Consider the following 15,466-nt stretch of genomic DNA (forward strand, 5'->3'; position numbering starts at 1 on the left):
AATGTTAAACTGGTATGATTATTATAAAGTCATGTAAATAAGTGTGTAACTTTTGGGATAGCTCTTTTTAACCTCAGCCCCTGGCTCGTCACTTTTGTTTAGCCTATAAAATACAGTCTGATTAAATATGGCTTTGACATTTGCCTTTGGTTCTCTCCAGGGATGATGTTCGTTATTTTAAAGGTTCGATAATGATCCGAAAATGACATAAAGTTCGTTTTTCCGAAGGTCTGTCATTCCGGAACACACAAATGCTATATTATGTTGTACACAGCTGATACTAATCTTAAATGAAATAGGGTTCGTTAACCCAAACATTTGTGGCGTTATTCCGAAATCACAAACTTTAACCTATATAGAGTAGCGCGTTATTCCGAAGGTATATCATTCAAAAATGAAATGATATTTGTTATTTCGAAGATTCGTTCGTCCGAAAAATTCCTTTCATTTTTATTTTCATATTTCTCAATGAATAATAAAAAATACATCAAATGTAACAAAATGAGATGGAGGGAGAGAGAGAGAGAGGGAGGGAGAGGGAGAGAGACGAGGGGTCGGTGAAGGGGGAGAGGAGGTTTGTGATAGTGAAAGTTTATTTCTATGCAAATTTTTTTTTTTCCTTTTCGAAACCTCTGGAATGACGCCACAAGATGTTTGAATTAACGAACATGGCTGTATGTATATTAGGGACTTTGTGTATTGCGGAATAACGAACTTTAGGAATAACTAACATATCACCAGTTAAATTGTCAACATCCATAATCTCACGCCACAATGCAAGCCTGAGCCACCTCTGCACCAAAAACCTGTGGCACCATCTGCTGCCACTGCCTCTTTTTCCTAATCTTGTTCTCCTTCTCCTTCTTCTTCTTCTTCTTCTTCTTCTTCTTCTTCTCCTTCTCTTTCTCCTTCTCCTTCTCCTCTATACTTCTTCTTCTTCTTCTTCTTATTCTTCTTCTCCTTCTCCTAATTCTCCTCCTACTTCATCTTCTTCTCCTTTTCCTTTTCTTCTTCTTCTTCTTCTCCTTCTTCTTCTTGATGAGAGAATGATGACGACATTTGTAATAAGACATTCCAATGCCATGCATGATGTGTGCCTTGCATTTCCAACACTGTTTATTTTTTCGTTATTTGTCTTGAAATTTACGAAAATAATTGTATCATTATCATAGTCTGTTTTTCATTGCACTTCATGTTATATCATTAGTATGTGTGTCCAAATGTTATAATCATGATATGTGTTGGAAATGAAATAAAACGAAGCTATTAAGATTTGATTCGATATGATATGATTTATTCTCTGTATGTTTTTTTTTACTAGTACATCAATTTTCTGCACTTTCATTATAACATTGTGCAAAATAAGAGTAAATGACTATTTTTAACAATGTATCATTTTCATCAATATGAAATACATCTGTGATACAATTACATGAAGATTATAGTATCGGAACTTTTTTTTTTCAAAAAAATCATCCCCTCCCCTCCTCTCTCCCCCTACCTCCCCCCCCCCCCCTCTCTCTCTCTCTTTCTCTCTCTCTCTCTCTCTCACTCTCTCTCTCACTCTCTCTCTATCTTTCAGTAGCATTTATTCCACTAGCATCATGTTGGACCCCTTTGTTTTTCTTCAATCTGTATTCATGTGCTTCTTCTTGGCAATTAAGTGTTCTGTATGGAAAGTAAGATGTAAATTTATGTAATTATTATCTTCTGAGCATGTAGTTTTCAGATTAACTCAGAGCGCCATACGTCTTGTCCTTATCCAGGCCGGCTGTTGGCGGTGATGATGAGATCAAAGCAGTATCTCGAGCATTTTAAATGTTTTTTTTATTTTGTGACACATTAGACAGAAACAGGTGCATGAGTTAGGAGCGATGAAGGTCTATATCCCAATCAAATCAATAAAAGTATTCTCTTTGTTGATAAAATTAATAAGTCAAAAGAAAATCCACTGAGAATCATTTTCAGTAATCGTCGATGATTTATTTTATAGGGGAGATTGATCCGAAGAAGACGAGGGCAGCATACCAATGAAGAGTTTACTTGCAAAACGAGTGAACTTCATTAACTCTTCAAGTTGAGATGATTATTTGCGATCAATTATATCAATTTGCATGATTCCAGTCAATATCAGTGCGCGCCCATCCACCGTTGGGGGTGCACTTCAATGCTGTGATGCGATGCTGCAGTGCCGTGATGGATTAGCTGATCGAGTTGGCAGAAGGTTGCACTAAAAATATGATTTTGATATCATGTGTGTGTTTTGTGTGTGTGTGTGAGTGTGTGTGTGTGTGTGTGTGTGTGTGTGTGTGTGTGTGTGTGTGTTTGTGAGTGTGGGTGGGTAGGTGTGTTTGTTTGTGTGTGTGTGGGTGTGCGTGCGTGTGTGAACACCAAAAAGAGAGTTGTGAGGTGACGCAACAGCGATGTCGTCATCCTCGCCTACTCCGCTTTACGTACGAGTGCGAAAAGATGTGAAATTAAAAAAAAAATCGATAAATTCTTTATTTTGTGTCCGACAGTGTCCGATTTATTACGAACCGCCTGCCGTTCGTCTGATTTGCTTTTTCTATTCTTTACAGCCGACTTGAATATAGTGTGCAAATGCTCTGTGAGTTGCCAACTTCGATGAAATGTTCCATTTGAATTCTAATCGAACATTTTTTTTTTTTTTTCGGAGACATTTTCCAGTCTCCAGTTGGTCTCGGAGTCGTCTCCACGACGTCTCGTCAGTTGCGGCCACATCTCAGAGACTAACCGATCCTGGGAAAATCCCCATGGCGACTGTATACCGACGACAATGCAGAGACGTCTCGGCTACCTCTCGCGACTTCCGGGCGATTTTACGTTGTCACCTTGAAGACGTAACGGACGTCGCCCCTGGGGAGGGGGGGGGGGGTAGGTCGCCTTCTTGGTGAGCGCGCAAGCCATCATTTATGGTTTTTCAAGTTGCTCGAGTCGCGGCGACGTCCAACTCCAGTAATATAGGCGTCAAACTATCCCGAAGTTGAGCAAAGATGGACACAAGATAAGGAAGTTTTCTTCATTGTTCATACTCGGTTCCGATCGTTTAAACATGCATGGAGTCATTCATGAGGGCACTTAAGCCGTCGTTTACAGTAACCGCCAGTAGAATTTCTCAGGCTGTGGTAAAATCTTTTGCACGTCAAAGACTTTGCCGGAAGACCTTACGAAGGTTCATATTCGTATACAGTCATATAATATTGCCATCTCGTGTCATTCCCCTAAGAAGTTGCTTGCTGCAGCAAAAACTCTTGCTTGCAGGCAGTTGTTCATTGAATTTGCACATACCAAATCAAGCAAAATGCAAGCGCAAGTAATGAAGGAGGTTCAAGAGGTGGAGTCATAGCAGTCGTATTCCTTCTAGAACTCACGTTTGATGCCGCCACTCAAAAATATCTGAAGTATGTGTCAAACTATGATAAATCTGTCCCTCGGATGGGAAGACCACGGACTCATGTGTCTTTGCATAATGACCATCCGCTCTCTGAGGAAGATAAATGTCTTTATGATGTCCAAATTATTCTATTTCGCCCTTCCTTGTTATATTGATAAGAAGAGCGATACATAATTGCAAACGGAGATGCACGAACAGAAATTGAACAAAGATTGATGAAGCAAAACTCAAAATACCTGACTGGACGGGTCCGGGCAATAATCTGACTTATCAATTATTTGTCATGAGCTGTACTTGAAAAATTCATACTATATCAGAGTGATAAAGTCAGCTTTCCAAGAGGGTATGATAACATAGTTTTAAACACCTTCACAACATGATAGGCAGCTCTCATATTTACTTTTCATTATGTCTGGTGGGATTGACTTCAGTTTTACATTTTTTTAAAGCAGGTGAAATATCATTTCATTTCAGCAATAAACATAAATACCCGACATTATGTTAGGCTTCAAAACGAATATTGCAGAGAGATGGGGGCATCGAATCTCGGCATCATCAAAGACACCTGAGGAATTCTTTTGTGCATTCATAAGACAATATTAACAGCTGGTATAGTACATAATCATGGCCAGTTGGAACTCCAGCTCTTGAACTCCCCTGTGTGGCTCAAGCAATAAATTGCTACTTTTTAGCCATATTACCTATAGGGCTCTTTCTAAACTATCTAACTCGTGTGAATTTTAACGCTTTATCACTTTATTGATTAATCAATCAATTCACCCGTTTTAAGGTTTCAATAACAAATCCATGCTCCCAATAAGGAGACAATGTCCTTTTTCTTTTTCTTTTCTACCGAATGATTCAGGAGGTTACCATACATCCATTTCCTGAAAGAAAAAAAAAATGCCGAAAATTTCTGCCAGCGAGCTGCGCCACACAGTGACTGCGCCCAACTGTTTAGAAAAATTCTACTTTTCGTGTTTCCAACTCGTCAACCACTGAGGTGGGAAGCCACCTCCTCGAATTTTCGGTGACACTCAGCATCCTTGCGGTGAGAAGTAAATCACGATGACAGCTCGGCTTTCCCTAACAAAACAAAACAAAACAAAAAACAAAAAATATGCCTTTTCACAAAATGCATTCTGACCCGTCTGACACAATAACAGCTCAGCAGCAGACAATGTCACGGGATTTCGGTGGCCCTAATGGCGATTCGACCATGGAGATATTACACATCTCCATGGTTCAACGGCCATTTTAAAAGACCATCCCCCTTTTGTCAGCGCTGACCCGCAATGTCTTGAGCAAATTAAAGCTATAAAGACTCAAGGGCGTCAGTCGATGGGTCTTAACTCTCATGGTGGTTTGACTATCTTTGCGTGACGAACCTATGTTTCATAGCTCCTTTTCTAGTTTGTCGACAGCAAAATCTGAGGGACTCTGAACCAGGAGGGAAAAATTTAAAAACTTCGACTTGTCGACTTCCACGACAATTGATTACAAGCCTACCCTGCGTGACTAGACACCGAGCTGAAAGTGCCTTCAGACGAAACGGACAGATTGTCGAACAAGCCGAACTTTCAGAACGTTTAATTAGTTATACAATAAATGAGACACAGTCGTGTTTAAATGATTAGTAAGAGGTTATCGGAGATGTGAAAAAAGCGACGCTACACGTGAACACGTAGGTGGAAACAGGCGCAAGGTTATCAAGCTCGCTATACACCTGAAAGGACGAGATATTTTGATCCGTGGCTGAGTGCTGGATGGTCTCGTTTATTCATGCCTAGAAAATTGATAGAATAAACTGTTTGACAGAGGGCTCCTCGTTGGCAGCGGAATCGGTAAACTTGAGTCGGATATCGAACGACAAGGATACGGATCGAGAAGAAGACACCTGTAAGGTAATAAAACTTTAAACTCGTATCCATTGGCTCTCACATTATATCGAATAGAGTGTACTTGGTACAATTTGACTAATATAATCTGTCTGTATCATAATGTATATCAAAGTATAATGTATGGCAATGTATATAAACTATACATAAAATGATAAGTATGGAATCTCCTGTCTTTATGGGACAGACTAGTATATAGGAAGACAAGTCATAATGTCTAAGTGCAGTTCTCAAGTGAGAATGAAGTCCAATTCGTGACGCACGCGATTGGCCACAATGGTTAAGTGGAAGGAATCCAAAGCAGTGGAACTCTGTTTCATTGTCTTCTTTGACTATAGATAGCAGATTTAGCTTAGCTTGTGTCAGAAGCCTTGCCGTGTGTGCACAGGGGCCTCCAAAAAGCTCTGTTGTTCGTGTATTATAGGCAGGCTGTTTTCGCAAAGAGTTGATAGTGATGTTGTAGTTCTGAAGGTTTAGCGTGTCTATGTACCTCTTGAGGAGGCCCTCCCTGACCGCGATGTCCCTGTTTCAACTGCTAGTTATTGTCATTATTATTATAAGTAGTAGTAGTAGTATGTAGCAGTGGAAGTACATATATATATGTATGTATGTATGTATATATATATATATATATATATATATATACTTATATTGAGTTGTATATATTACACATATGATATATCATGTAATAATGTTTATGTTTATGTAGGCTATAAGGTGTACTACTCATAAACATACACATACATGTACTTTCCATCTCTCGACAGTAAAGTCGATAATTTTATTGACATATTAAAATGTCTAGATGTATAGTTTTTACAACACAAAGGCCCTCTCTCTCACCTATTCTGTCTCCACCCCCCCCCTTTCTGTCCTCATCTTCCTATATATATCATTAGGCTGTGAAAGCTCTGGTTTTGTAGGCTTTTCGTGGTTGCCATGGATATCATGGGGTTTGCCAAGCAGTCCACGGTGGTACACGTGTGGCTGTGGTGCATCTTTCTGCTTAGTGCCATCGTGGTTGTCACGCTCCAATTTCTCTCTCTCCCGCTGTGGCCGCTGACCAAACGATGGTATCGCAATGTCAACTGCTTTCTGATACAATTCTTTTGGATGCGTGAGTATAGTAATGTTGATGGCCTATGACAGATGCTAAAATGTGATTGGTCGCCAAGGAGTTATAGTTTCTCTCGTGATCATAATTATTTTCCCTTTGCAGTGGAAAATATAGCTTCCTGACGATCCAAAGGATGTTACATTCCACTCCATGCAGTCAATGTCTGCATGTAAACTAGTATAATACACGCTTACAATATTGTGTAAGCGATCATGAGACCTACATGCATACACGTCACATACATGTACACACCACTCTTTTATATCACATCGAAAGTGAAATCATAATCATAACATCACGTGTGATTGCTCTCATAAAGATCCAAATTCGTATATCTATTTTTTTCCCAGTTTGCTTCTGTTGAATTCAATGCAACAGCTTAATCAATAATACGTCTAAGATGTAAATGATTCAGTTGCTAGAATATATGAGTATATATGTATATGTACGTGTATATGTATATGTTTTATATATTATCCTTATAATATAATATATAGATATTTTATAAATTATATAAATAAATGTTTTAATTGCTAGGTTTACCTTAATCGTTAATATCTTTTCTGTTTTACTAAAGCCACCGTGCACATGGTATGGAGTTGCAATCTAAACTTAAATTTATCCAGGGGTGCTCAGGAGCAATCCAGTTATCATTCATTCATCTTGATTCTGCTTTGTTTCCCTTTTATCTACTTTTAAATGGGGCTTGTTTATAGAGTACACGTGGTTAGCTGATTTTTGGTCGGGATCTACCTTCAATGTATGCGCCAGAACGGAGGACCTGCGGTTCGTCGGTAAGGAGAACGTGTTACTCGTGTGCAACCACCGTTCCGACGTCGACTGGATAGTCATTTGGCAGTTAGCAGCAAGATTCGGCCTCCTTTCAGTGAGTATTATCATATAGGCCTACTCTGTCGCACACTCTTTATGCGTGAATGTATGACAGGCCAAGACATTTTGCCCCCATCGGTATTAGAAGGGGGGGGGGGGGGGGAGGTATAGCTCCCCAGACTTGAGCCCCCCCTCTCCCCCCCCCCCCACCACCACCACCACCACCAACACACACACTGTGTGTGTCTCTCTGTGTCTCTCTCCCACCAGTTATTCCTATAGCCATCATTATGCCACCACTTCGTATATGTATATATTTCAAGGGTTTTCTATCACTGAACATTGAACACAAATGTTTACACAAAGTTAAAAGATTAAATGCGCAAGAAATGATTGTATAGTAAACCATATGATAGTACAGCTTTACACGCTATTTGTATCAACGTGCACCAACATAAAAGTATAACGTTAGCGAAGCCAAGATGGTTTTTTTTTTATTTAAAAAAATCGTAAGATTTGTTGCTTCAAAGATATGATATTTTCGTATATTGCGGATATAAACATAGTAACTGTTATACATAAGAATATATGATTATAAACAGAAAAAGCAAGGTATAGAGTGCTATGGATACTCTGGATGACCTCTTTTTAAGGAGGAAATTCATTTCTTCTTTATCCTTTATCATTGAATTTTATGTTAATTTATTCTTTCCCTCTTTCTATGAACTCACTTTGGATATGCTCTTGATCTACTTTTATACTACTTTTATAAAGGGGGGCAAAGCATTGATGAAGGATGAACTGAAGTACGTTCCTCTCATGGGCTGGTCCTTCTACCTGGCCGAGGAGATCTTCGTCAAGCGGGACTTCGCCAGGGACCGCGAGCTGCTTCTAAAGCAGCTGAGGAACGTGGCCAGTTTCCACTTCAATACCACAGTAAGAGAAACATTGGCTGCGTTCCCGCAAAACAAATATAATATTAAAATAACAATTGAAAATAGAATGCAGAAAGTTGTTTTCAGCCCTCGTTATACCTTCGAGTTGTCGGTTGCGCAGAACGAAGTGATATAGCTTCCCCCGAGCGAGCGGAAGGAGTTATCACATAGTCCCAGGTCCTGAACAAGGAAAGGAAATTAACTGATGGGATGGGTGGGCTCATCGGAAAGTTCGGTGCTCATTATCAGTTATGTGTTGATGATTAATTACACATTAGTTCGGGTCATGTCACGTTGAGAAATATCTGTTAGTTATTTCTCAACGTTAGTGAGAAATAACTAACTAATTTCTCAAAGTTAGTGCATACGTATAGGCCCTACAGTGCCCACGTGCAAAGTACAGGGGTGGACGTCATGAGTCCGACACTTATATACAAGTTACACAGCCCCACAAGTTACCTACGAGTCATACAGCCCATGAGCTCGACACTAGGCAAATATTAAGGTCCATAATTCCGAAACTGTATAGGCAAACAAGGCCCACGAGTCCGACACAAGGCAAAAGGGGCTATGCGGTTATCGAAATCGGCTATAGGCCTACTGGATATTGTTATGTCAGGGAATTTCCTTTTGAACCGACTGCCATTTGAATCAATACGAATTATTTGATAAACAATAACAGCAGCAAATTATCAAAATCCTATTCCACTATATGGACCTATTATTTTTGACAAAACAAAAATGCATCAACATGATCATAAATGGTATAATTATTTTGTCACGCACACAATATGCTGAAAAGAAATTTAAAAAAGTAGATCCTAGGATCGTGCTTCCCTAACGTGACAAGCACACGACACCGCTTTGCCTGTTTATGTATACTAGATGTTCAACCGTGTTAAATTCTCAAATACCTTGTTCAGTAATCCCATCTTTCTATACAGAAAGATAATGTCACATTATAACGTCTTTAAACCTCTGTCGTAATTGCTATACTGTCAGGCTTGCTCCGAGCAAGGAAGTCTGACCGTGATCTAATAACACTCGTACTTAGTGCACTCGCTCCAATGACTTCCTGTTAATGCTGTTGTTAATAGAGGATCCTTAAACCCTATTTCTTGGTCTTGCATAATCTAAGATCCCCCTATCTGATTTCGGCTCAGACGCCATTTCTATTCAAATTCTGTGACAATAGGCCCAACGCGACATCTTCGCCCACAATTGCAGCGACATGAATGAAACTATTAACGTGAGACACTCATGGAGCATTCATGGGCGCTCATTCTGCAGAACAATCTCACTCCCCATCCCACGCGAGATCGAGCATCTTCACAGGAAGCATGTAAATCCTCCCATTAAAACACTGAGGTGTTCTAGATGCCATTATACCTCCGAGTATTTTTCTGTTCTATAACATTTCTTGTGTCATCGCCCTTGTGTGTGCTTATGTGGGTATAGGTGCGTGTGCTTTTCGGATTTTAATCTGTTCTACATGCTCTCTCTGCATGTGTCTATACAAATCAGATCATGATGCTTGAGCGCTATGTAAATTGGAATTATGATCATATTCATTGTGGTTCATTATTCAAGGTATGATTATTTTCCTGTGTTATTAGGACGTGACGAGTTTCCCATCAAACACGTGCCTGTTGGCGATATCATGATCTTTGAACGGCAAGTGTGATAAAGATGAACTTTTTTAATGGGGAGAAGAACTCAGTAGGATACACTATGCATCAGGATAATCATAGGTATCATAACGCGCCAGATTGCATTCAATCGCGACGACGCTATTGACAGAGAGGGAATGACCTTATTTTGTTGTTATCACAATATTGATGAAGAAATTTGCCAGTCAGGTCAACATACTTCTTTTTTTTCTCTCTGAATTGTGATAAGGATAAAAGCAAATCTTTAAAAAAGGTGGTTGGTTTGTATGTGTGTGTGTGTGTGTGTGTGTGTGTGTGTGTGTGTGTGTGTGTGTGTGTGTGTGTGTGTGTGTGCACTCTAGAAAGAAAAGGGTAAATCAGCGTTTTAAAATGGGGGAGGAGTGACAGCGTTTTAAAACATATTGTATTCACCCCTTTTCTTGCTATATGAAGCACATCTATACTGTTGGATTCAGCTGGATAAAAGGGTGAATACAACATTTTAAAAACGCTGTCACTCCTCGCCCCTTTTGTTGATTTACCCTTTTTTAAAGAGTGTGTGTGTGGAGTGTTGCTCTGTTTTTGTCTCGTTTTGTGTGTGTGTGTGTGTGTGTGTGTGTGTGTGTGTGTGTGTGTGTGTGTGTGTGTTTCAGGTAGAGCGCTGAAAAGGGAGAAGGGTTTTTTCTTGTTTATTTGTTGCTGTTTACTTCTTCCCGTAAGCCACATCATTCTGTGTCGTGTATAACATAATAGGGATTCACTACATAAAGAAATACTGCGCCTGGTGGTTTTAGATACCAAGTGGGAGCTTTGGGTATACCATGAAGCCTATCCCGCTATGTAGCTCCATACGGGTGTATTATGTCCTGCCAAGGAGGTACTAGGCAAGCTTGCCTAGTACCTCCTTGGTCCTGCATAATATGCCCCGGGCGGGTGGGTGGGAGGAAGGAGATTATGTGATCTGTCTTTCGCTTTGAACGGGAGGGAAGCGGGAAGATCGCCTTTCATGAGCATCCCACTAAAGTAGGTGGGTCACTGCAAGGGCAACCTGTTCCCTCAGAGAAATTCCTCACAGACTATTTTAGCTGTGGAACCTGGAACTACCCAGGCTCGTTATTTTCCTTACTCATTAGTTTAAGGCATACTGAAGCATTGACTAGAAAATAGCCCAACTCAAAATATATCTCTTAAAGCGTTGGTTAGTAAGAAAAGCCTCCTTTCTTGTTGCTTGCAAATTAGTATATTTTAAGTTAAAAGTGAATTGGCTTTCAGTAGAGTAATTTACAAATACTTAAATTAGGACAAAAGCATTCGTAATGCAGCTAATTATCCCTTTATTATCTTTGTCGTGCATGTAAATACCTCACAAAATCAAAATGGAACGGTACCATCTGATTATTCATATTTGCATATTCATGAGCTTATTGTAGCTATGGAAAGCCAAAGTGTGTTTTTTTTTTCCGTATCGGTGTTTGTCTAGGCTTCGCGTCGGCGAACACGAGCCGTACGACAGTGTAGCAAATATTGAACAATAGCATAGTGTATTACAATAAAATGGGCATTAATGGCTCAAACTAGGTGGAAATGAAATACAAAAAGAAGTTCGTTATAGGAAATATGTAAATTACAGAGATATATCATTTTATGGGAACTTACATTCTTAGATTATCCCATAAGACTATACAGGCTTACAAAGTGATATCGCAGCTATTTTCCGTGTTTCATCTTTCAGACAACCATATTTTGTGAGGGGACACGCTACACCAAGGAGAAATATGAGAAGAGTCAAGCATTTGCCAAAGAAAGAGGAATTCCTGGACTAAAGCATCACCTTCTACCAAGGACCAAGGGATTCGCAACTTGTATTGAAGCGTACAGGAACAAAGGTGAAAGAGTGAGGCCCTGCGCGTGACACAAAAACTACATAACTTGTACTGCATAATACCACGGCAATAGCCATTACGATTGCCAGAGCGACAATACCCAGCAGCCAATCAGCTTCTGATATTCTGCTTGTTGCCATGGAAACTAAACTCATGATAGTTATTGCATGGGTTTGCTGTAGAATCCAGACTAGTTCCTCCTCATGTCTGCCAATACAAATTGATGCATATAATATTACATTAATGCAACATAATATTTTTTTTTCTGCTTACCACACCCCTACACAGATTTGTTTTACATCAATCTGTGTGTGTACACTATGTGTGTGTGTTGTGTGTATACTTACAGGTATGCATATGCATAGGCCTATAATCAAGTCACTGTGGTGATAGAGGATTTTGTATGAGTGCTGAATATCTATTTATTTTATTCATATGATATCAAGTGCAAATACCTTAACTCTTCTATATTTCACGTTTTATGTTGTTTGTTTGTTTGTTTTTATTTCCGTCTTCATATAAAAATACACACATTACAAGTTGCATATACATTGCATATACTTACAGAAGAAACGGGGGATTGCCTGTTCAGTCATATTATCAAAATATGTCTGTTCTTCCACAGGGTCCCTAATTTACAGTACAATACAAGGATGATAAACACTGTATATACAAAACATAAGAAAAAAAATAATGAAAATCATTTACCGAACTGGTACAGTGAGAGTCAGCAATAATCAGAGATAGGTAGAGAAGAGCAGAGCAAGGAAAAGAAAAAGAGGAGGAGAACAAACTTACAAAAGAAAAGGCAAGACTCATATACCTCCCTCCCCCCTAAAAAAAAAAAAAAAATGTGATGACACCTATACCATTCTGTTTATCTCATTTTACTTTTTTTCTCTTAAAATCAATTTGAATGTAGAGTGGCCTTGCATTTATAAATTTTCTGCAATTTGAACAGACTGTTATCTCTTCTATCATTATTTGTTATATGTACATATATATCAGCCTGTTGTTATATATATATATATATATATATATAATTATATATATAATCATATATATATAATTATATATATATATATAATTATATATATATATATATATATATATATATATATATATATTTCTTTCTCTCTCAACAGGCTGGCAAATATATGACATGACCATAGCCTACGAAGGGGGACATACTCCATCACTGTCTGATTTAATGCGTGGCAAAAAATATCACTGCCAGGCATATATAAGGTAATCTGTACAGTTGATTCCTTCATGATTTCTTTCCATAATGTACACTGGTCTTTTTGTGCCCAACGTTGTGTATGAATGGAATAGAATTACATTGAATTTTTTTTTCATTTATTTACTTCTCATACATCAGTTTCATCCACCTATTTGAATATTCGTTTATGTATTAATTCAAATATTCATTTATTTCTTATGTCTTGTAATTCCATGACCTTAATTACTCACTCACACAGTTTTTTTTAATTATTATTCAGGTCATTTTGTTGCTCATAATTGACGGTTTATTTTGTTTGTTTCGTGCTTATAATTATGCATGTTCCTTGGCGTATTTCTTTACAGACGTTTTCCATTAGACAGTGTACCTTCTGACTCGGAGAAGGTTACTGCCGATTTCTGCTATCAGCTCTTCCAGGAAAAGGTAATGTCTCCGAATGGCATGTGATGGTAAGCGTAATGAAACGGGTTCATTCCACGAGTCCGACCCAGGAGTCAAAATTACTGCCCACGAGCTTGACATGAAAAAAAAAGGGGGTCCATGACTCATGAGTCATACAGCCCATGAGCTCGACACTACAGGCAAACACGGCACTAGTATACTAGGCAAACAAGGCCCACGAGTCCGTCACTTTTATAGTCCAAAAAGGCCCATGAGTCCAACACTGCTTATAGGCGATCAAGTCCCATGAATCCGTCGCCATAAAAGCAGAAAGGCCCACGTTCTCATTCTACAAGAAGTTTGCATGAGTTGACATGATTCTTTTTTTTTATGGATCTATTAGTATAATGACTCCATATCTAAGAGCAATTTCAGTCCTTCTCTTAGATTACCATTGACATTTCACTGCTGTATATGTATATAAACGACTGATCAACGGTTTTAAATGTCAAAATGACAAAACATTGTTATAAAATTGTGTTGAAGTCCCACTATAGTTTCATTTTTCTGACATGTTTGTCAAAATTACAGATCAGTAGTTCACTTTTGTGAACATAGTCCCTTTCAAGACAAGTGTTGATAATAGATTACAGTTGTGAATAAAGCCAAAATTCTGATTTGGACCCATCTTTCGTTAAAAGGATGAAGCCTACAGTTACTTCCTGGAACACGGGACCTTCGAAGGGTACGACCCCGGGCGATCCCTGCAGAATGTTCCCAGACCTCTGTACGTCCTCTTCATCATGATATTCTGGATCATTGTTATCGGACTGCCAATCCTGTACTATACCTACCAGGCCCTCACTGCGGGTTCAATGCTTACCAGGCTTGTTACCGTGGTCCTCTTCTTTGGTGGTAAGAGGTCGAATCTTACGTTGATGTTGTTTTATTACTCTTTATAATGTGTTTTTGTTAATGGGCGTTATAGTGGAACTTTTTTGTGGGGGAGGGGGGATGGGAGTTGTGTGTTGGGGTCGTTGAGGTGTGGGACGGGTTGTGTGGGTGGGCTCTACAAAGAAGACGAATGATTTTGCCAACAATCACTTAATGTACCTCATCAAATCGCAAGTAGATAAAATACCGGTATACATGTATATTTCAGTAGTTTGTCTTTAGGCCTACATCCATAGGTCCACTGTACCTTGAGAAATTGTGTTTTGTTAAATTATGATGAGCTGATGGGTACATTATTTACCCCGAGCCACACGGTCCTTCATACATACAATAGTCACAGGACTGGTGACTGTGGCAAAATAGAAGGTCTTAACTCTATTATGTTTTCTCTGTGATAGAGGCCCATACTCCATATTCTTTTGGTCAGTTTTAACCTATTATATAAGAATATAAGTGTCAAATGTGAATGTGATTTAATTTTGGTTTTTTTAGAAAGATGGAGAAATAAGATGTTTTTCTACCTTAGATGTACAGTTCCATAGGCTGTTCTGCCTGTCAGGTTGTCAACAAATCATCCTCAGCCACTTGCCATACAGAGGGTTCCTCAAACCCACATTCTCTAGCAATAGACATATCATTATCATGATAATGATAATGATTATCATTATCATCTATTATCATCATTACCGTTTTCACATAGTCCTGTAAGCTATCTCCTATAGGAGAGAGATTGTCCCAGCCCTCACTAATATGAATATTCATTATAAATTTAGTATGTTAAACTCCCAAATTCGACAAATAGAAACTAAGGGCAAAGATCACTGCATTTTATAAATGACCTGGGGGCGTTTCATCAACGAGTTCGTCGGAGGTTTTCACCGACGAATTTGCTATCAGCTAATCAGACGCAAGGATTTCAGTAGCTTTTAACACTTGTCAGTGTAAATCACTGACAAAAAGTTTCATGAAACGGTCCCCTACGTGAGAACAACGTGTTTTGAATGTGGGGTGCGATGTCACAGAGATAATCTAATACTGTTGTTGTGTCTTTTCTTCCTTTCTCTTTCGATCTTTCTCATACATCACCAGTTGTGCTAATTGCGAAGTACATGTTTCTGCAGTCAAACTCCAATAGTCGCTCATCGTACGGACTGAAGTAG

The 15,466-nt window shown here is 38.9% G+C and overlaps 1 protein-coding gene and 1 non-coding gene across 2 annotated transcripts; one reads left to right on the forward strand and one right to left on the reverse strand.

Moving 5' to 3' along the window:
* The first annotated feature begins 6,252 nt into the window (after positions 1 to 6,252).
* Positions 6,253 to 15,466, forward strand: LOC139719602 (1-acyl-sn-glycerol-3-phosphate acyltransferase delta-like). The gene is made up of 8 exons (XM_071631011.1): positions 6,253 to 6,430; positions 7,147 to 7,316; positions 8,036 to 8,197; positions 11,578 to 11,731; positions 12,874 to 12,976; positions 13,316 to 13,394; positions 14,054 to 14,267; positions 15,396 to 15,466. Exons 1-8 carry the CDS (start codon positions 6,253 to 6,255, stop codon positions 15,464 to 15,466), a joined length of 1,131 nt encoding a protein of 376 aa, XP_071487112.1.
* Positions 10,835 to 10,988, reverse strand: LOC139719666 (U12 minor spliceosomal RNA). Its single transcript, XR_011710115.1, has one exon. It is a non-coding gene; the product is annotated as a U12 minor spliceosomal RNA (small nuclear RNA).

The sequence above is a fragment of the Diadema antillarum genome, unplaced genomic scaffold (genome assembly GCF_040938485.1).
Source record: "Diadema antillarum isolate AM-2024a unplaced genomic scaffold, OU_Dant_1.0 scf00000112, whole genome shotgun sequence".
NCBI lineage: Eukaryota > Metazoa > Echinodermata > Echinoidea > Diadematoida > Diadematidae > Diadema > Diadema antillarum.